This window comes from Schistocerca nitens, chromosome 2 (genome assembly GCF_023898315.1).
Source record: "Schistocerca nitens isolate TAMUIC-IGC-003100 chromosome 2, iqSchNite1.1, whole genome shotgun sequence".
In the NCBI taxonomy this organism is placed as follows: Eukaryota; Metazoa; Arthropoda; class Insecta; order Orthoptera; family Acrididae; genus Schistocerca; species Schistocerca nitens.
In genome coordinates, this window is record NC_064615.1 from 852,865,877 (window position 1) to 852,888,447 (window position 22,571).

The 22,571-nt window shown below is 42.4% G+C and overlaps 1 protein-coding gene across 1 annotated transcript in view; it reads left to right on the top strand.

The window, feature by feature from the left end:
• Window positions 1–631: 631 nt before the first annotated feature.
• Window positions 632–22,571, top strand: part of LOC126237117 (NADP-dependent malic enzyme-like) — a 142,573-nt gene continuing 120,633 nt past the window's right edge. The window contains exon 1 of the mRNA XM_049946933.1: window positions 632–736. Coding sequence (XP_049802890.1) covers window positions 708–736 — 29 coding nt within the window. The 5' untranslated portion in view covers window positions 632–707. The remainder of the gene's footprint in view (window positions 737–22,571) is intronic.

Below are 22,571 nucleotides of genomic sequence, written 5' to 3' on the forward strand. Positions count from 1 at the left end.
TCCCCATATACCAAGCCTTAATCGTCTTTACATCTGGTAACCCCCTTTGAAATTTACCTGGGAAATTTCTTTGGACAGCAATGGGTGATTTCGTTTCGGCATACTACACCACGCAATAGCCTCTATCTTGAGATATAGTCACTGCTGATAATTATTTTGCGCCTGAAAAAAAATTAATTTGCTTTACATACCCCAAACCACAATTATGTATCTTTCACAGCTTCTCTCTCTCTCTCTCTTTTTCTACCGGCATCTGGAAATCTGGGAGGTCTCATTTGAACACACTGTACTGCGTGTACAATAGCTGGAGTGGTGTTGTCGACATTGAGTTAGCTTACTGAGTGTATAACGGATACAGACTGAGATACACAAGTACAGGACATGACGAAATTTTAAACCTCCGTGCCACGACCACTGATAAGAAATGAGCTGAGTAGCAAAAGTGAAGAAGTAGTGGTCCGAGAATATTGCATCGACCGTAAAGTGCGCAGCGCGACGCGACGACCTGGGGCTCGCTATAGACCTGGTGGACCCTGCGTGGTCTTCACGCTCGCGTCCCGGCCGAGAGAGCTGCAGCACGCGTTCCCTTGACCCGGGACACGTCGCCTGATAATCCCCGGTCAGCCTGCTGCGGTCGCACTATATACAGCCGTGTCACGATCCGCTAGCGCCAGTCCGTCTACCCCAGGCTTGCACCACGCGCAGACATGTTGGAGAAGCTCGGAGCAGTCTTTCAGTAAGTTGTCTTCGATACATGTTTATAAATTTCCGCGCCCTGATAAAATTCTTCTGTGTATCTGACTGCATCATTGTGTAGGACATTCCAATCATTACACATCTTCATCGTGATGAAAACCTTGCAATAGTGATCGAAAAGTTTTCATTCTTTTGTTCCACATTGCAGTATCCCACAAAGAAGAATTTGATCCAGAACTGTCTATTGTAATATGCGTAATGACACACTCTAGAACATTATAAATGTATGTGTGCACCTCACTAGGAACTCATCGTCTTTCACCTTGATAACCAAGTTTGTCCGCATAAAAGTACTGAGCGGGGTAGCGCAGTGCTTTGCGTAAAGGACTCGCATTCGCGAGGACGACAGTTTAAACCCCCGTCTGGCCATCCTGATTTAGGATTTCCGTGATTTCCCTAAATCGCTTAAGGGAAATGCCAGCATGGTTCCTTCGAATGGGCACGGCCGTTTTCCTTCTCCATCGTTCCCTAACCCGAGCTCGTGCTCCGTCTCTAATGATCTCTTTGTAGACGAGACGTTGAACTTCTCCTTCGCATAAAACTGGAACAAATCAGGATGAGCGATAAGTAGGGAAGTCTTGACTATGGTTAATCTTAAGATTTATGTATTTATTTATTCATTTTGCCTCCAGCAACTGTTCGACATTTAAGCAGCTAATAAGTCCGTGTATCAATTGACATAATACCTCTCTATCAAGCACGTGAGTCGACAGAGATAGTATGAAATTAATGAAAACTTCCGTTTAACAAAGGGCCTTCTGACCTGATAAAAGTGCATACATGATGGCAGGTGGAAAGGTACATCCTTTGAGGGGTGATAGTATTAGTGATTCTGACCAAAGGCTTCATTTGTGCAGATGCCCTATTCCGAATGCTTCCGAGATATTATTCAATCATTGTCATTGGTTACAACGTACCACAGTGGTCTAGAGGACGTGGAGACCAACAGTTTCACACAGAAAACTTGTGGCCTATCACGTCGGGAAGCTGCCTCAAATTGGCCAACAAGAACTACCTACGCTACAGAGCGAGTGCGTCGCGCGAGATTTTCAGTATTCTCGCGCTCTCTTCGGGCAGACTATTAGTCCTAGAGAAAAAATGAATAGGACCTTTTTGTAGGAAATTTAATGTAGTTTAATTTTGTACTGGGATACGTTTTCGCTGTACAGTGCGATTTTAGACGCATTCAAGAAAAACGTATAAAAGTGATATTAAATGTGTTCAGTCTCGGAAATCATTCGGAATAGGGCATACGCCCATATGAAGGTTTTTCTTTCAGAACACTAATACTGTCACCCCTCGAAGCATGTACCTTTCCTCCTGACTTACCCTTCATATGATTTCATATATAGTTGTTATTCTCTCAGGAACTGTAGTATGGTAGATATATCAGAATAAAATTCAGTCGTCAGCTGCACAGTCATTACCGGCCGGGTGTGGCCAAGCGGTTCTAGGCGCTACAGTCTGGAACCGCGCGACCGCTACGGTCGCAGGTTCGAATCCTGCCTCGGGCATGGATGTGTGTGATGTCCTTAAGTTAGTTAGGTTTAAGTAGTTCTAAGTTCTAGGGGACTGATGACCTTAGAAGTTAAGTCCCATAGTGCTCAGAGCCATTTGAACCAATTTTTACACAGTTATTTTTATTTTGTTTTACCTGTTTAGGTAGATTTATCTGTCATCTTCAGAAGTCTACAAAATTTGAGGTAATATAAATCATAAGAACTTGGCCATATATTTATGAAAAGTATAAAAAGCGTATTACAATAACTTACTTATTATTGGTTTAGCAGATGTACAATGGCATGACATGTCCAAAATCGTCCGTATTACATGTGATAATTATAGCCACAGATTGCTAATTTACAGTACATGTAATACACTTCTTATAAATTACATAAATGTGTGGGCAGGCTATTATGATCTATATTATGCCAAATTTTGTGCGCCTCTGAAGATGACAGATTAATCTGTCGAAACTGTAAAGCAGAATAAAAATAACTGTGCAGCTGAAGACCGTATTTCATTCTGAAATGTAAAAGTAAATTTGATTATATAATACAAAAACTGAAGATGAATGATAAGCACAGGTTGGAAATTGTGAAATTGTGGTATACATACCTCAACAATCAACGAAATTAATCTTTCCGTTTAGTTTCGTAGGAGATACTGCTATTTTATAATGATCTCTTTCGCGTAGGATACTATCTTACAGAAGTCGTATTGCTGGTTCTGCCTTCTGATTTTGTCTGATGGCCGGCCTGTGTGGCCGAGCGGTTCTAGGCGCTACAGTCTGGAACCGCGCGACCGCTACGGTCGCAGGTTCGAATCCTACCTCGGGCATGGATGTGTATGATGTCCTTAGGTCAGTTAGGTTTAAGTAATTCTAAGTTCTAAGGGACTGATGACCTCAGCAGTTAAGTCCCATAGTGCTCAGAGCCATTTGAACCAATTTTTTGTCTGATGGAGATGGGATTGCCGTATTTCAGTTTGAGAATAAAGTCAGGTGATGCCGAGGGAATTAGATTAGGAAATGAGACACTTAAAGTAGTAAAGGAGTTTTGCTATTTGGGGAGCGAAATAACTGATGATGGTCGAATTAGAGAAGATATAAAATGTAGACTGGCAATGGTAAGGAAAGAGTTTTTGAAGAAGAGAAATTTGTTAACATCGAGTATAGATTTAAGTGTCAGGAAGTCGTTTCTGAAAGTATTTATGGAGTGTAGCCATGTCTGGAAGTGAAACATGGACGATAAATAGTTTGGACAGGAAGAGAATAGAAGCTTTCGAAATGTGGTGCTACAGAAGAATGCTGAAGATTAGATGGGTAGATCACATAACTAATGAGGAGGTATTGAATAGAATTGGGGAGAAGAGGAGTTCGTGGCACAACTTGACGAGAAGAAGGGACCGGTTGGTAGGACATGTTCTGAGGCATCGAGGGATCACAAATTTAGCATTGGAGGGCAGGGTGGAGGGTAAAAATCGTAGAGGCAGACCAAGAGATGAATACACTAAGCAGATTCAGAAGGATGTAGATTGCAGTAGGTACTGGGAGATGAAGAAACTTGCACAGGATAGGGTAGCATGGAGAGCTGCATCAAACCAGACTCAGGACTGAAGACCACAACAACAACAACACCATACGAGAAAGAAGCAATACACATAATTCGAGGCGCTACTACTACGCATTCTAGTGAGCTGTAACTTTACCTCTGAATAAATAGGTGGGCTTTCAATATAAATACCTCCTTCCGCATACTTTATCTGCGTGAATCAAATCCTACGTATTCTACAGTTGTAGAAAAATTTGCAGATGAATCTCCTGCGTTTGCCTGAAGTCGTCGCAGCTTTCCAGAGGCAAGGAAAATATAATTTGATGGAACTGTCCCAAATATTAATCACTAATAGTGATGGAATTATTTGGTTCTATGGTTAACCAAGATTTGTAGTCAAACTACACACATTTTTGCAGTGCCTAGTAATATAATTTTTAGTGGTGCATTGTAACTACAAGGAAATCTTAACGGTTGGAAAAATTATCAGAAGATTATGACTACTGGAAGGAATCACACCTAAAAAAAAACCTAACAAAAAGATTATTTTCACATGATGAGTCACTGCCAAGTAACGTAGCTCGATGAAACCTGGACCCTACATACAAAGAACGGCTACAGTACAGTGTAGAAGAAAAACGCAATGAGACGAACAACATGTATGACACTTTTATTCAAAGAAGGTAATTAAACTGAAGGCACCACCATTTATTATGGTTCTCTGGACATTACAAAACACGGTATATGGTTCTTAACAAGGCGTGTGATCACCACGGACAGCAATGCATATTGCACAACGTGCTCCAATGCTGGCGAAATGCCTTGTAATGAGTTCTTGTGGTAGGCCGTTTCATTCCTCCACCAGCACGACTGATAACTGGACTATAGTCGTTGATGCATTGAACGTGCTGCAATACATCTCTCCAACGCATCCGCAAGTGCTCGATGCGATTTAAGCCGGAGGAACGGACAGACTATTCTATTCAACTAATATCCTCTCGTTCCAAGAGCTCTGTCACCTGCGCTGTTCGGTGCAATCGCGCGTTGTCAACCATAAAAATTAAGTCAAGGCCGAATGCATCCCTGGAGAAACGCACATGGGGTAGGAGAAAAGCATCACAACAACTGACTGGCGAATGAACCGTGTTCAAAGAATTGGAGCCCAGTACTCCCATGCAACACTGTGTCTCCCCAGGCCAATAACACATGTACCACCAAAACGATGATTTTAGGCAATGTCCCTTGGGGCATTACATGTTCCCACTCCCTCTGTATGAGGGCACGTCCAGAATTACTACTCACACTGCAACTGCTCTCATCCGAAAAGAGTACGCGACCCCACTTCTCATTGGTCCACCTACAGCTCTTGGCACCATCGCAAACAGTGGCGCCGATGTTCCTGTGTCAGCGGACCGTCCTGGTTGCCGGGCTACGATACCATCCCAACGCAGTCGCCGTGCCACTGTGGAGCGCGAGATTGTGTGCCTTGCAGTCCTGTTAGGTGCGGTTGCAATTGCACCTGCTGTTTGAGGCGGTTACCTTTTTTTTCCTGTTGCACAATTTAACGGTCAGCTGTTGCTGTACCTGACCGTGGTCTATCATCTGCTCTTCGTCGGACAGCACTGCCTGTGATTCATAACGCCCCCTATGCACGTAAAACAAATCTGTGAGCAATATTGAACTCCTGGGCTACATTCGTCACACTAAGTCCCCATTCCAGTTTTCCAATGATTTTTACCCATATGAAGTCATCCAACTGTTGTCTCCTGGCCATGTTCCAATGAGGAACACTACTATAGCTCATCATAAGTACTCGCTGATTGACACACACTGTCTTTTCCCGTTGCTTCAACTGCCTCGTGTTACTGGCGCTATAGTCTCGCTGAACTCACGCCATTTGGACGTTCAGCTTTCTTTGCACGACTGGGTGACATATGGTAACATGTTCCCGCATTATTATTATGTTAGATCTACCTTAAGTTTTGCAGAACAGTGTATAGCAAAATTAACCATAAAGATTTTCTTGTTTGTCATTGAGTCCTGAACAAAAGATGGTTAATGGTGCTCTTTCAACCAAACGGTTGGTTCCGTTTTTATGCATAATATTTCGACGACCGACGCACTCGTCTTCTTCTTCTTCAAATGGTTCAAATAGCTCTAAGCACTATGGGACTTAACATCTGAGGTCATCAGTCCCCTAGACCTAGAACTACTTAAACCTAACTAACCTAAGGACATCACACACGTCCATGCCCGAAGCAGGATTCGAACCTACGACTGTAACAGCAGCGTGGTTCCGGACTGAAGCGCCTATAGCCGCTCGGTCACAGCGGCCGGCTTCAGGTGTTCGGCGCTCTGTTATTGTGGTTTAAGTCCAGGTGACGAGTATGCATAAAAACGCTGCTCGAAGAGCCCAAAAAAGTCCACTTGGCCCGTCGTTGAATACTGCACATAATCCATATCTCGGTCGATGATCCGAAAGTGTGCCACTATGCAGTCACGCAAAGAGAACCTGAGAGATCACGAGAGATGGCTGCCTACCTCTAAAGGGAATTTTTTGTCTTAAGCCATTAAAAATGAATTTTGTTGTCAAAACAAATTCTCAATAATAACAGGGCCGTCTCAAACAACGTCCTAATAAGTAGTACATCTTTAGTGACACACGTTAATTAGGTCACAGCGACAACAAGCGACTGCCACTGCAGACGTCAGATGATCAGCTGGTCGTTTGGCAGATGTCAACAGGGTTCACACACTGGCCGCCCGGAGCGCTGTGAAATCCCTTCTCCTTGCTGCGGCGCGGAGTTCCATGACGTTAATATTGTCCGTGTTTTGCTTTTCTTATTTATTCGTTCACTTGGTTGTCCAGCAAAAAGGCTTGATTGGATACTCTTTTGTGTAAGCGAGTACATCGTCTTTTCTGGTTATTATGTTGAATGTGAACGCGTACTATTTAACGAAGTAGGGTGTTACTCGAAGACACACATTCGTTCGCATCTAATTCTCGCTGTGACTAGAACACAATATCGAGTTCGCAAGTCTAGCAGCTCACAGATTTGCGACAAGTTAATACCATTGTTCAGTGTAGCTACTGGCGAGACATTAAACTGAAATTAAAAAAGCGTATACTTATGACCATACAAACTCTAAAACGAGACATTAACGAATCTGGAAGCAGCTTATTGTGTTATGGTACAGCACAGGCATATCTTTTTGGCGGTCATAACAACGTGCAAGGAAGAGAGATTAGGGCTTAAATTCCTTTCGACAGCGACGATAATGACATCCACAAACAGGGAACATCAAAGAATTCTATTTATTCACTTAACCCTGAAAAAGGCGTTTAACGTCTGTGACATAAATTACTCGTACGCTATAAACACATTTTCATAATTTGTGACACAAGCGCCCGCTGTCTGCGCACATTATGCTGTTTTCTTTAATACCCACGGAACACTGGAGAACGAGACATGAACAGCATTTCTGTGTAGCTGTTGCACAGAATAGCAGTGACGACAGACACATTGGCGTTATCAAAGAATGTGTATCACTTTTAGATCCATTCCAAAGATAATTACGGTACATAGTTACCACTGACAGTTATCATTCGGAGTTTTTCGTGGGACAGCAGCAGTCCATTCAGAGTTTTTTGCGTAAGAGCAGCAGTCAAATATTTTAAAAGTTTCGTATAAGCTTCGTATACATGGAGGGAGACAAATACAAGATGATGTACGTATTACCGAACCCTCATTTTTTTGCGGTAGATTACGATTTTTGTTATTATTTTCGGTAATTGTGAAAGATACGTCGGAAATTTTGGCAACTAATGTTAAATTAGACATACATCAGGTGAAATGTAGATGTTCTTCGCCTTTTTCTGAAAGTAATTCGTAGTTCGTCCTATTTTGTGAAGGTAGAGAGTAAGTAATTCCATAACCCATGAATAATTTGCATAGTTTCTTTCTAAATAATGTGGAAGAATCACTCTACAGGTTACGTATCCAGGATTTCTGTGTATGTGTGGCTACAAGCTGCCAATTCAAAGTATTAAATATAACATTGGTTTACATTAATAGCAAAATTAACGCTTTACTCTTTGGACACTGCTCAGGGTCTGATATACATTTTACAATTAAGCAACAAAAATAACCTTTTAGTTATTTCTTGCTACAATGGGTACTAGTGAAATTAATAAACTTTTTTAGATAATTATATTTATTACCCCTTTTACCATTTTCTACAGTGTAGCTTTGTCTGAATTTTATATATAAACAATGAAAATTTTATGTTCTAAGTCGTATCTCACCACTAAAAATCGGTCACAGCCACACACAAACACACACACACACACACACACACAAACACACACACATTTACAATTATTAGTGCTGAGACATAATTTGCATAATTGAGCCGGTATTTAGCCTGTTTCGGTAGTTATGCCTGGTTTGCGATATATACTCTGTAGCACAGATACTATCGCTCTTCGTGATCACTGGTTAAGTAAGGCAGGGGATGTTGTACTAACCGTGTCCAGGTATTTTTCTTGGTTACGAGATAGTAGTTTTCATCTAATTATAGCACTGAATTGGTTTATAATAATCACGTGCTCTGGCACATTCGAATAGTATTGCTAACTATTGCTATACGGCATTGCAGATAAAACCAAACGCTTTTTAATAATCTTTGAAAACTTGTCATTAATCATTTGGTAACTAACTAAATCCAAGACATTTCTTTGTAGGTATGTTCGTTCAAATTAGGTAGATTTATTTTGGGCTTCAAGCAGAAAACTACTAGCATTTACGTGCTGCAAAGCAGAACTCCCTCGTTTGTTACAAAACGGTGACAAAGGTCATGGTATATCTCCTAATATGGTGTCGGACCTGAACTTGCCCGGCGTAGTGCAGCAAATCGACGTGGTGTGGGCTCAACAAGTCGTTGGCAGTCCTTTTAGAAATACTGAGCCATGCACATGCCTTTTTAGTCGTTCATAACTGCGAAAGTGTTGCCGGTGCAGGATTTTGTGCACGAACTGATCTTTCGATAATGTACTACAATGTTCGATGGGATAAATTTCTGGCGATCTGTGTAGGCATATCATTCGCTCGAATTGTCAGAATGTTATTCAAATCAGTCGGGAACAATTTTGGCCCAGTGACATGACGCATTTTCACCCATTAAAATTCCATCGTTGTTTTGGAACGTGAAGAGCATGAATGGCTGCACATAGTCCCCAAGTAGCCGAACGTAACCATTTACAGTTAATGATCGGTTCAGTAGCATCAGAGGACCCAGTCTATTCCATGTAAACATAGCCCACACCATTACGGCCACGACCAGCCTGCACAGTGTCTTGTTGGCAACTTGGGTCCGTGGCTTCATGGAGTCTGCGCCACACTCGAACCGTACCATCAGCTCACCAACTGAAGTTGGGACTTATCTGACCAGGCCATGGTTTTCCAGTTGTCTCGGGGCCAACCGCTATGGTCATGAGCCCAGGAGAGGCGGTGCAGTCGATGTAGTGCTGTTAGCAAAGGCACTCGCGTCAGTCGTCTTCTGCCGTAGCCCAATAACGGCAAATTTCGCCGCACTGTCCTAACGGATACGTTCTTGCTACGTCACACGGTGACTTCTGCGATTATTTCACGCAGTGTTGCTTGTCTGTTAGCACTGACAACTTTACGCAAACGCAGCTGCTTTTGGTTATTAAGTGCATCGATCACTGAGTCCTCTGTGTGAGAGGTAATGCCTGAATTTTTGTATTCTCACCACACTTTTGATACTGCAGGTCTCGGAATATTGAATGCCCTAATGATTTCCGAAATGGAAAATCCCATGCCGCTAACTCCAGCTAGTATGTTAATTCCCGTCGTACGACCATATCACGTCGGAAACTTTTTCACATGAGTCACCCGAGTACAAATAACAGCTCCGCCAATGCACTGCCCTTTTACACCTTGTGTACGCGATCCTACAATCAGCTGTATATGTGCATATTGCTACCCCATGACTTTTGTCTCCTGAGCGTAGAGCAGAAGTTCATTTCAGTATCCCGTTACATTACAGTTCCTTTGATTGCATATTACACCATGTCTCTACCGAATAACACTTTAAGAGCGTCTTTAAGACCATATAATTTAGTAAGCGATCATTACAGTTTTACAGTGTCCTAGAGTTCTCATTGAATGCTCCATAAAGATCACCAGCCCCTGCGTTAGTCGGATCACGGAACCAGACACTGTGCTATAAGAATGAAGTGCAGAAGTCTCTAAGTGTTGACGTATCTAGATCTACAACCATTCTCTGCAAAACCAATGCGAAGTGAATGACAAAGAGTACTTTCAGTTGTACTAATTATTAGGACTTCGTCTGCGTATGGGGCGCAAGAAGGATAACCGCTAAACGGCTATGTGCCCACTATAATTAGCCTAATCTTGCGATACATAGGAGGAGTGTAGACTTCTAGATTCATCCCGTGATGCTGGTCCTTGAAACATTATGAGTAGCGCTTTGCGGGATAGTCGGTGTCTATCTACAAGCGGATGCCAGTTCAGATTTTGCAACATCCCGCGACTCTGTGCCATGGGCCAAACACACCTGTGACAACACATAATGTCCTTCGTTGTATACGTCAGTGGCCCCTCATTGTCCTATTTTTACGGGTCGCACACGTCTCAACAATATAATGAGTCTCACGAGTGGTTTGTAAGCAATCTTCTTCGTATACTGATTGAGTTTACCCAGTATCCTAACAGTAAATCGAAGTCTTCTTCTGCTTTAGCTATTGCTGAGTCAACATGATCATTCCATTTCATATTTCTACAGTTTGTTACTCCCCGATATTTGTATGAAATGATGTATTCCGTTTCTAACTCACTGATACTGAAGTCGTAAACTCTAAGTTTTTCTTCGTTCTGAGAAGTGCAAATGTTATATTTTTGAATATTTAAAGAAGTCGCCAATCTTTTCAGCAGTTTGAAATCTTATCAAGATATGCCTGCATGATTATGCAGTTTTTTTAAGTAGTACTTCATTACAGATAACTGTAGCACATGTAAAAATTCTGAGTTTACTATCAATATTGTCTCTAAGGTCGTTTATAAACAATATGGTACACCCGAAATTACTCTGTAGCGGCCGATGACTTTCCACCCAATATTACCTTTTGCGTCCTCCTTACGAAGAAGTGCTCTACCTAGTCACAAATTTTAGTTAATTCCAAATATAATCGCACTTTCGTTAACAAGCATTCGGTTGGCAGTAGGTCAAAGCTTTTACGAAAACTAGAAATATTGCACCTACGTGACTTCCTTGATCTATTGCTTTCAGGATGTCGTGCGAGAAGAGCCTATGTTGGGTTTCGCGTAGGTGATGAATCCGTAATCCATGCTGTGTGGAATGAAGTAGATTCAAACTACTTCCTTATGTTTGAGCTCAGAACATTTTAAGATTCTGCAACAGATGGACGTCAAAGGTATGGTAGCTTTGTAGAATTTTGCCAGCACCCCCCCCCCCCCCTCCTCTTACAGACGATACATTACAGTTAAAAGAGGGGTTAACTCAGGCGCAAATTCTTTGCAGAGTTCGACAGGGATTCCACAGGGCCCCGGATTTTGTTAAATTGTATCAATTTCAGCTGTTTATCAACGCCATTGATACTCATTTTTGCAGTGGTGCGAGAATTGGACTCGGGCAGTACTTCTAGACTTCGAGAAGGAATAATTGTATCAGGTTCCCATTTTCAACAAGACGATAAAATTTCTGTCTCTGTTGGGGTATTTCAAGAAAATAACAGTTTAAATCTGATTATTTCAGATTTCATTCAAATTTTTGTGCATCCAATGAGCCAGATAAGATCAGGAAAACTACCAGTTTTTAGAGTCATATGACAATTGTCAGGAAATTTACGGACTAACTAAGTTTGGAAATTGTATGGAATTTACATAATTTAGAAGCTAAGAATTTTCACACACAACGTTATTGACCTCACTTTTGACCTTGAATATCTGAAAATATCCCTCATTCAGTTCTTTTTAAATACACCGCATTTTTTGAGTATCTCTGTACAAATAGGATAAATATCAAGATGGCATACCAAAGGCATCGTGTCCAAAAAATTGTTTTGTCAGCGTCAGTACACTATCAAAATGCGGAAGGTCGCACAAAAATGTGGAAAACAATTTATCTAAAAGTGCAATTCATAAGCAGTCTTGTACAAAAATATGATTTATATCATTCTAGTCGTATTATGAACCATTTACAGCGTAGCTTCAATGAAAAGGCAACAAAAAGTATTTACAACTTATGTCATAAGTCTCCAATTAAATTGTTAACGTTCACCAGGTCTGATGCAGGCAGAGTGTATGGCTTTGCTGTTGGTGACACTTGATCTAGTCTTGTGAGACATTTTCTTATAACACAAGGGTCTGGTTCGACAGGAAGCGCAAGTGATGGAGATGGTGCATGCGGATGCAAGAATCTGGCCTGTACTTCATGAATTTCTTCATAAGTTTGTAAGACATGCAATCCACCAATGACTGCCGTACGTAGAGGCAAGATATCCGTTATTCACCGCAGCATTCCTTGTCTATTCAGCTCACTAAAGAAGTGGAATATGTCTATGTGTTTACTACACATTTGTTAATTCGTATTATCAATGAATCTTATGGGTAACTGAAGTCGTCCTAGTATTCTTTGAAACGCTGCTTTATCTAGGTAATGTCTTCACAGTGATGGGAGCCGATGTGTAGTGAAAGACACATGAGGGAATATGTTATTTGTACCACTGAAACAACTGTCGAGCTGTCAAAATATGATTTTCAGGCAATCGCTTGAGGCTGGCAAGTCGCCGCAGCCCTATCACAAGGTCCTTTACCATGCGCAAAAAAATGTCATTCTGCTGTAACGTCAAAATCTTCCTGACACTAGGATCGATTCATTATATTTTTTCTGTTCTGGTATTGGGCAGCACATACATCCGAAAAGTAATGAATGTGCTTTGGAGTTCGAATTTTCAGAAACTCATTAAATTTTTCTGGGAAAAAAATACATACACACTGTACCATGATGAGAAGAACATTTCCACAAATAACGCATCGCCTATTTCATTATTTTTCGTGTCTCTGTAGTCGGCTACAAACGGCTGAATTGTAGCCTGTGAATTATTCCAGTGGAATCGCTGTACTTTACCTTACATGGTGGAGGAGTAATTCTCTGCAAAATCACAAACAGTAAGATGTTTATTTACTTTGAGATCTTCTTTAGCGATTTTAAAGCACTGTGACATCTGCTAGGTGATAAATAAGTGTGGTAGGAGCTGTTGTAAACTCGATGCAAACACGTCATCGAAAACAGCTGTTGATGCTGTTATAGTCTCTAGAACTACCCTGCCTGCAGTTAAGCTACACATATATATGTAATGTCGTCAGTACTATTCGTACCAAACACTTAAACACATAATCAGCCAGTCTTGTCAGCCCTGGACATTACAGGCATGCAACGAAGTAATATACTGAAAGTGCGAGATTGCATGTAACAAATGTTACACAGTGTTTCTATGACGATAGTGTGTGTTCTTCGCACTTTGTTAGTTCCTTCAGTTTACATCCTTCAACCATTAACTTAAATTCTGATGTGCGACACACACTCAGTCAACATCAACCACACTGGCATTGAAAAGAACACTTTGCTTTTGTTGCAACTCACAAAATTTTGACACTCTTAATATTTTCATCTGGATATATATCTTTGAAATATGCATCCAGTTCGTTAAGGGGGGTAGGACGTGAAACGGGCCGACTTGGAGCAGGAGAGGCACCACAGGACATTTTAATTTACACTGTCTATACTTTTACAAATAAATTCATAAAACTTTGTTAGCATGACCAGGAAGGATTCAGGATTCACACTCATAGCAGAGGAAGTTCAAAAACATAACAAAACAAATTTTTTTACATGTGAAATTTCATCATTTTTTCACTTGGTATTGGTTGCATTTGTTGCTGTAGATACACTTTTCTTCATAAGTAAGAGAGATTCTTCGATGAATTTTGCACACCATACAAACCATACTTACAGGTGTATGAAACTCTAGAATTTCCCAAATCTGTTGAAAACTGTGGTAAAAATTGATATAATTAACTATAAAATTCGAGTTTTCTCTAAACACAAAGTTTAAAACGTAACAGCCCATTCATTTTTCCATAGATTAAATAAATTCTAGAGTTTCATACACCTGTAAGTATGATTTGTAAGTTGTGCAAAATTAATCGAAGAATCTCTCTTACTTATGAAGAAAAGTGTACCTATAGCAACAAATGCAGCCAACAGTAAGTGAAAAAAAATCATGAAATTTCACATTTAAAAAATATTATTTTTTCGTAGTTTTGGAACTTCCACTGCTATTAGTGTGAATCCTGAATCCTTCCTGGTCATGCTGACAAAGTTTTATGAATTTATTTGTAAAAGTATAGACAGTGCAAATTAAAATGTCCTGTGGTGCCTCTCCTTCTCGAAGTCGGCCCGTTTGACGTCCTACCCCCCTTAAAACTGCGCAGCTTTAGCTGCTTCTGCTTACATACTTTTCTTTCACAGTCTAATAGAGTTTTCTTCCTGGCGTGACACGGCTCTCACTATCATCACAGTAGAAATCACGTACTCGTTGGACTGTTTTTTCATACAGTGTCTTTACTGGCTTTGGATTTGTCTCTCTGCTACTACGAGCTATTTTGCTACCTGTACCACGCACTCTAAATTTTCCTTGCTCTCCACCTCTTTGGAATTACGCTCAAACTATATTCTTCGTCATAGATACTGTCTGAATTGTGAAACTTCTCTTTTGGGGTGGGTTATGATTACTCTTTCTCCATTTTTTTCACACTCTTCTTTTTGTTGTTTTGCCACGTAAGTACACTCTAACTCTGAGACAACCTCCTTCAAATTTTGCTTTGGAAACTTTTTCTCACGCTAAAGCATCTTTTTCATCACGGGAGACTGTCCTAAATTGTGAAGGCTAGTATTAAAGACTCCAGTGTCAGATCAGATGCTATTTCATTTTCACTTACATCTTCTGTGGAAGTACCTAGCACAGCTGAGCAACACCTGTAGAAGTAGACATGATTTGTCATATTGGACTTCTACATTGCTGCAAATTTTTCCACCACTACTGAACATTCCTCACATTCATCTGTACTCCTGCATGACCTTCTTCTTACAAGGGTTGTAGCAATACAATTTTAATTTGAAATCAGTTTTTTACAAACTACTACTAAAGAGTAGTATACAGCACACGGACACTGCAATTTGACTCAACGAGGCACACCCATGAAACAAGCTAATGACAACTAGCAGAAATAAAGGTATCTCATACTGGCTGTCCACAGCAACAAATTTTCACCAGTTGGTCAGAATGACAGTGTGACTACTACTGGCTGCTGTTCGAAAACAGAATACATAGCTGCTTACCACATTTTGTAGTTGTAGTGATGTAGACGAAATAAATGAATGGGAATAATGCCTTTGGTGCGCCACCTTGATATTTACCATCTTTATAGTAACATAATCGGTCAAAACTATATTTTTTTAAAAAAAATTGAAGGCGGGTGTTTTGAGATACTCAGGGTGAAAGATCAAGGTCAATGAAATAGATTTGAAAATACTTACAAACACGCCATGTTCCGTATCAGTGTAAAGCTCTACTAATCAGATTTCCAATTACACTCCTGGAAATGGAAAAAAGAACACATTGACACCGGTGTGTCAGACCCACCATACTTGCTCCGGACACTACGAGAGGGCTGTACAAGCAATGATCACACGCACGGCACAGCGGACACACCAGGAACCGCGGTGTTGGCCGTCGAATGGCGCTAGCTGCGCAGCATTTGTGCACCGCCGCCGTCAGTGTCAGCCAGTTTGCCGTGGCATACGGAGCTCCATCGCAGTCGTTAACACTGGTAGCATGCCGCGACAGCGTGGACGTGAACCGTATGTGCAGTTGACGGACTTTGAGCGAGGGCGTATAGTGGGCATGCGGGAGGCCGGGTGGACGTACCGCCGAATTGCTCAACACGTGGGGCGTGAGGTCTCCACAGTACATCGATGTTGTCGCCAGTGGTCGGCGGAAGGTGCACGTGCCCGTCGACCTGGGACCGGACCGCAGCGACGCACGGATGCACGCCAAGACCGTAGGATCCTACGCAGTGCCGTAGGGGACCGCACCGCCACTTCCCAGCAAATTAGGGACACTGTTGCTCCTGGGGTATCGGCGAGGACCATTCGCAACCGTCTCCATGAAGCTGGGCTACGGTCCCGCACACCGTTAGGCCGTCTTCCGCTCACGCCCCAACATCGTGCAGCCCGCCTCCAGTGGTGTCGCGACAGGCGTGAATGGAGGGACGAATGGAGACGTGTCGTCTTCAGCGATGAGAGTCGCTTCTGCCTTGGTGCCAATGATGGTCGTATGCGTGTTTGGCGCCGTGCAGGTGAGCGCCACAATCAGGACTGCATACGACCGAGGCACACAGGGCCAACACCCAGCATCATGGTGTGGGGAGCGATCTCCTACACTGGCCGTACACCACTGGTGATCGTCGAGGGGACACTGAATAGTGCACGGTACATCCAAACCGTCATCGAACCCATCGTTCTACCATTCCTAGACCGGCAAGGGAACTTGCTGTTCCAACAGGACAATGCACGTCCGCATGTATCCCGTGCCACCCAACGTGCTCTAGAAGGTGTAAGTCAACTACCCTGGCCAGCAAGATCTCCGGATCTGTCCCCCGTTGAGCATGTTTGGGACTGGATGAAGCGTCGTCTCACGCGGTCTGCACGACCAGCACGAACGCTGGTCCAACTGAGGCGCCAGGTGGAAATGGCATGGCAAGCCGTTCCACAGGACTACATCCAGCATCTCTACGATCGTCTCCATGGGAGAATAGCAGCCTGCATTGCTGCGAAAGGTGGATATACACTGTACTAGTGCCGACATTGTGCATGCTCTGTTGCCTGTGTCTATGTGCCTGTGGTTCTGTCAGTGTGATCATGTGATGTATCTGACCCCAGGAATGTGTCAATAAAGTTTCCCCTTCCTGGGACAATGAATTCACGGTGTTCTTATTTCAATTTCCAGGAGTGTATATAAGTTTTATTCCTGTATCTGGATGGTAACTAGAATTATAATCAATTATGTCGAGACAGACGTTTTTAAATTTCACACAATTTCCAAAAATTACGGATCGGTGAATTTCTTTACCCTTGTCGTACAACAGTGCAAACTGTGCACATGGCACTGGATTATTAGACGCATCAAATTTGAAAGACATCTGGGTGAGTCGGGTGTAATGGTGCATTGAACTGACATTGAATTATCCGTTGCCATATTTGTAATATTTTTTAAAGAAGTGCTAAAAATGATAGCAACTCATAGCAATAAATTGAACGTGTAACGAAGGTCAAGAACAGCTGCTAATATACACAACGAAATCAATCATCTTTTCTGAAACGTCTTTGCCTCGATAACTCATTCGTCCATGATTTAGTGAGGTGGTGCAGTGGTAGGACAACTGGGCTCGCATTTGTGAGGACAGTGGTTCAGTCGCCCCTCTCCTCCTTAACCCCTCCACCACATATTTAGATTTCAATTTTCTGTGAACGAAGTCGCTGATGTCAAATACCGTGATGATACATTTGAAAATGACTGGGCCTGTTTCCTTCTTTGTCCAATCTCTAATCGAGCTTCTGCAGTATATCTAATGACCTTATTCTCGACAGGACTTACCTCTCTTCCTTCCCTTAGGCCCGTGGCTTTCTCTATGTGTTTACCCACAAAGTTCGGGTAGTGATTGCTTACTTCTGATGATGTTAGATTTTTCCGTATTATGCCTTCCGTGCTCAAACACTGTCAATAACAACTGCGTCTACGATCCACCAAGACAACGGATTATTCAGAACACTAAGAATCATAATAATTTATCATGTAGAAAAATACTCGCAAAATAATTGGCGCTGTAATAGTCACAAACATATGGCTCACAATTTTAGACGAACAGTTGGTAACAGGTAGGTTTTTTAAATTAAAATACAGGACGTAGGTACGTTTGAACATTTTATTTCGGTTGTTCTAACGTGATCCATGTACCTTTGTGAAGACTCTGAGAACGCATGCTGTTACAGCGTGATTACCTGTAAATACCACATTAATGCCATAAATGCTCAAATTATGTCCGCCAACCTCAACGCAATAGGCAATACGTGTAATGACTTCCTCTCAACAGCGAGTAGTTCGCCTTCCGTAATGTTCGCACATGAATTGGCAATGCGCTAACGTATGTTGTCAGGCGTAGTCGGTGGATCACGCTAGCAAAAATCCTTGAACTTTCGCCACAGAAAGAAATCCGGGGACGTCAGATCCGGTGAACCTTCGGGTTATGGTTTGGTACTTCGACGACCAATTCACCTGTCACGAAATATGCTATTCAATACCGCATCAACCGCACGCGAGATATGTGCCGGACATCCATCATGTTGGAAGGACGTCGCCATTCTGTCATGCAGTGAAACATCTTGTAGTAACATCGGTAGAACTGTACGTAGGAAAACAGCATACACTGCACCATTTAGATTGACATCGATAAAATGGGGGCCAATTATCCTTCCTCCCATAATGCCGCACCATACATTTACCCATGAAGGTCGCTGATGTTCCACTTGTGGCAGCCATCGTGGATTTTCCGTTGCCCAATAGTGCATATTATACCGGTTTACGTTACCGCTGTTGGTGAATGACGCTTCGTCGCTAAATAGAACGCGTGCAAAAAATCTGTCATCGTCCCGTAATTTCTAAAGAATGGTTCAAATGGCTCTGAGCACTATGGGACTTAACATCTATGGTCATCAGTCCCCTAGAGCTTAGAACTACTTAAACCTAACTAACCTAAGGACAGCACACAACACCCAGCCATCACGAGACAGAGAAAATTCCTGACCCCGCCGGGAATCGAACCCGGGAACCCGGGCGTGGGAAGCGAGACATGCGAGACATGCGAGAGATGCGGGTCCCGTAATTTCTCTTGTGCCCAGTGGCAAAACTGTACACGACATTCAAAGTCGTCGCCATGCAATTCCTGGTGCATAGAAATATGGTACTGGTGCAATCGATGTTGATGTGGCATTCTCAACACCGACGTTTTTGAGATTCCCGAGAGATTCCCGAGTCTCGAGCGATTTGTCTGCTACTGATGTGCAGATTAGCCGCTACAGCAGCTAAAACACCTACTTGGGCATCATCATTTGTTACAGGTCGTAGTTGACGTTTCAAATGTGGCTGAACACTTCCTGCCGGCCGAAGTGGCCGCGCGGTTCTGGCGCTGCAGTCTGGAGCCGCGAGACCGTTACGGTCGCAGGTTCGAATCCTGCCTCGGGCATGGATGTGTGTGATGTCCTTAGGTTAGTTAGGTTTAACTAGTTCTAGGTTCTAGGGGACAAATGACCTCAGCAGTTGAGTCCCATAGTGCTCAGAGCCATTTGAATTTGAACACTTCCTGTTTCCTTAAATAAGGTAACCATCCGGCGAACGGTGCGGACACTTGGATGATGTCGTCCAGGATACCGAGCAGCATACATAGCACACGCCCGTTGGGCATTTTGATCACAATAGCCATACATCAACACGATATCGACGTTTTCCGCAATTGGTAGACGGTCCATTTTAACACGGGTAATGTATCAGGAAGCAAATACCGTCCACACTGGCGGAATGTTACGTGATACCACGTACTTATACGTTTGTGGCTGTTACAGCGCCATCTATCACAAAGCGAAAAAAGTGGTCCAACTAAAACATTCGTATTTCTTTACGTACTACACGACTATGTAATAAAAAATGGGGGTTCCTATTTTAAAACACGCAGTTGATATCCGTTTGAACTATGGCAGCGCCATCTAGCGAGCCAACTATAGCGGCATCTGGTTTCCCCCTTCAAGCTAGACGACTTTCGTTCTTTGTAGTTTTTTCGTTTGATGCTTATTTCGTGAGATATTTGGCCCGGTCACTATCAATGGACCACCCTGTATAATTTTGCAGGCACGTCCGGTGGTGTATGTGGATATTGTCTGCAAAATGTGTTGCAAATAGACTTATTAGTAAGGAAATAAAAAATTAAAGCTAATGCCTGACACTGAAGTTTGACTGCATAAATAGCGAAAATGCAGTGAGGGAATAACTTTTTCCTTTCTTCATTTTGTGGGGGTTGCCAGCGACAAAAAAAAAAAAATTATGTAAAGGTTTGAAATTATGCGTAAGGTTTGTTAAAAATCGCTAAGTGCTCTTATTTTCTAATAATAGATGAATGAAGTCTGGTAATATGTGCGTCAGGAGTCCCTCTGCCGCTGCCTCAACATATACACAGCTTATAACTGTAATACTTGAGTTATTGCGCTAAACGTTTGACGTAAGATTGTACCTCTTAATTATTAGATTATGACAACTTTTTAAATTTTTAAATTCGATTAGTTGTAGGACTGGCTGTGTGAAACTGAATATCGCTATCGATGGAAAAGTCTAGAGCAGTGGTCGTCAAACTTTCTTGCTCAAAGTCCAGTACTGACGTTGTGGGCGGCACCTCGGGCCGCACACTTACCGATCTTATTATTTATTGGTAACCTACCTAAATTACTATGTTATGAGCCTTGCAAGAGACTAGCTATAGTGTGGACGCTGGCCACCAAGTACTGATCGTTTAAAATCGACACCATTTGTGACACTTCGTGTCGACTGTTCTCTGTTTCAGATTGCTGCCACCTTCAACGACCCCAATGTTGGGACACTTTAATTACCTGACAAAGTTTTGTTGTACTGTCTGTGTGAGCCAGGATTAATTGATTCACAACAGTAATTGTACTTCCGCTTGGATGCATAATGCAATATAGAACACGATCACAAATGTTCTCTAACTTTTTAATGCCATTTTTATTCCACTCATTGCGTTGTATTACAACAGCCTTAATTTAATTTAATGTTCCTTGCTACAAACATGTACCGCATTTGAAAACGACTATCTCTAAAAATTGGTTCAAATGGCTCTAAGCACTATGGAACTTAACATCTGAGGTCATCAGTCCCCTAGACTTATAAGTACTTAAACCTAACTAACTTAAGGACATCACACACATCGATGCCTGAGGCAGGATTCGAAGCTGCGACCGTAGCAGCCGCGTGCTTCGGGACAAGCGCCTAGAACCGCTCGACCACAACGGCCGGCAGAATCTCTGTAATGGGTATTAACGAATCCATGTTACTTCCGTTCGAAATTTACACCATAGCAGCCGATCGGTATGAGGAACACACACCCGTTTGTTGTCAGTACTGAGAGAGACACAACAAAACGTTCCCCTCCTTAGATCATCTAACCCCGCAGTGGTAATGTTACTTGCCGTCTGTCCCTGAGATGTGCGGCAAATCTTACTGACCTTATGGCTGGATTCACCATCGTCAATTAAAATCAAACGCATCCTAAAATATTACTCTGTCTGCAAAAACGTTTGTTTGTTACTGAGTAGTAAATACGACTAAGAACTGCGGTCCATACGCATGCTTGATTCGGAACGCATGTTTGACGACCATTGGTCTAGACTCTAGAAGCAGCCCCTGTGCAGCACTATGTCAGATGTAGGGTGGTGCAAAGTAGGCTAGACAAAGTTTTAGTATACTACGACATAATAAGGGGAGACAGATTCTAATTATCATATTAATGCTATAGCAGGCAACCTGAAATGTAATACTGAAGGTTTTCATTGCTTTCCTTCTGCAGCAATGAGCGTGTAGAGCCTTGAACTGAATTCCGTGATGACTGAAGAACGACATTTTCGCCTGCACGAATCTCTATGGTAACTGCATTACGAAGATCCTGGAGTGTTGCAGGTGCATCTTTGAAGACTCTGTCCATTAGGTAACCCCATAAGAAATAATCACACGGGTCGAGATCGAGACTAAAAGGGAGCCATTCCACACCACGCATAGTAAATGCTAAATTGCCCAGGGCAACGATCCGATCTGTAAACTTCGCCTAAAGGAAATCGAAGACGTCCGCAGTACGGTATGGACGTGCCCAATCTTGCATAAACAAGTCTATTCGGAGCATTCGTTGACGCCCTGCAGGCGCTCAATGGGCCAACTCGCTTCAAAACCTAGACAGAATAGGAAAAAAGTGCGCGTTACGAATTTAGCCCCGAGAAATCTTCTGCAGATTGCACTAGTGCATACTCACCCAATGCTGCGGTGTCGCCGGCCGATGCGGCCGAGCGGTTCTAGGCGCTTCAGTCAGGAACCGCTCTGCTGCTACGGTCACAGGTTATAATCCTGCCTTGGACCTGGATGTGTGTGATGTCCTTAGGATAGTTAGGTTTAAGTAGATCTAAGTTCTAGGGGACTGATGACCTCAGATGTTAAGTCCCATAGTGCTCAGAGCCATTTGAATCATTTGCTACGGTGTCATTCTAGTCTCAAGTCCACGTGATGCTGCCGTGCCGGTAAACAGTGAATCGGACAACAACAAATTTTTCAGATATTGTTTATGTCGCTTGTTCAACATATGTCAGTGATCTTAGCTAGTTTTCAGGATAAAATAAGATGGATAGCATTAAAAAGGTACGTTTATGACATTTTTAACTAGTGTAATGACGTATATCGACTTTACACTAAACTTCTACCGAAATTACCCGAAATTGTTGGCTACAAAATTTTCTTTGCGACAGTGCCAC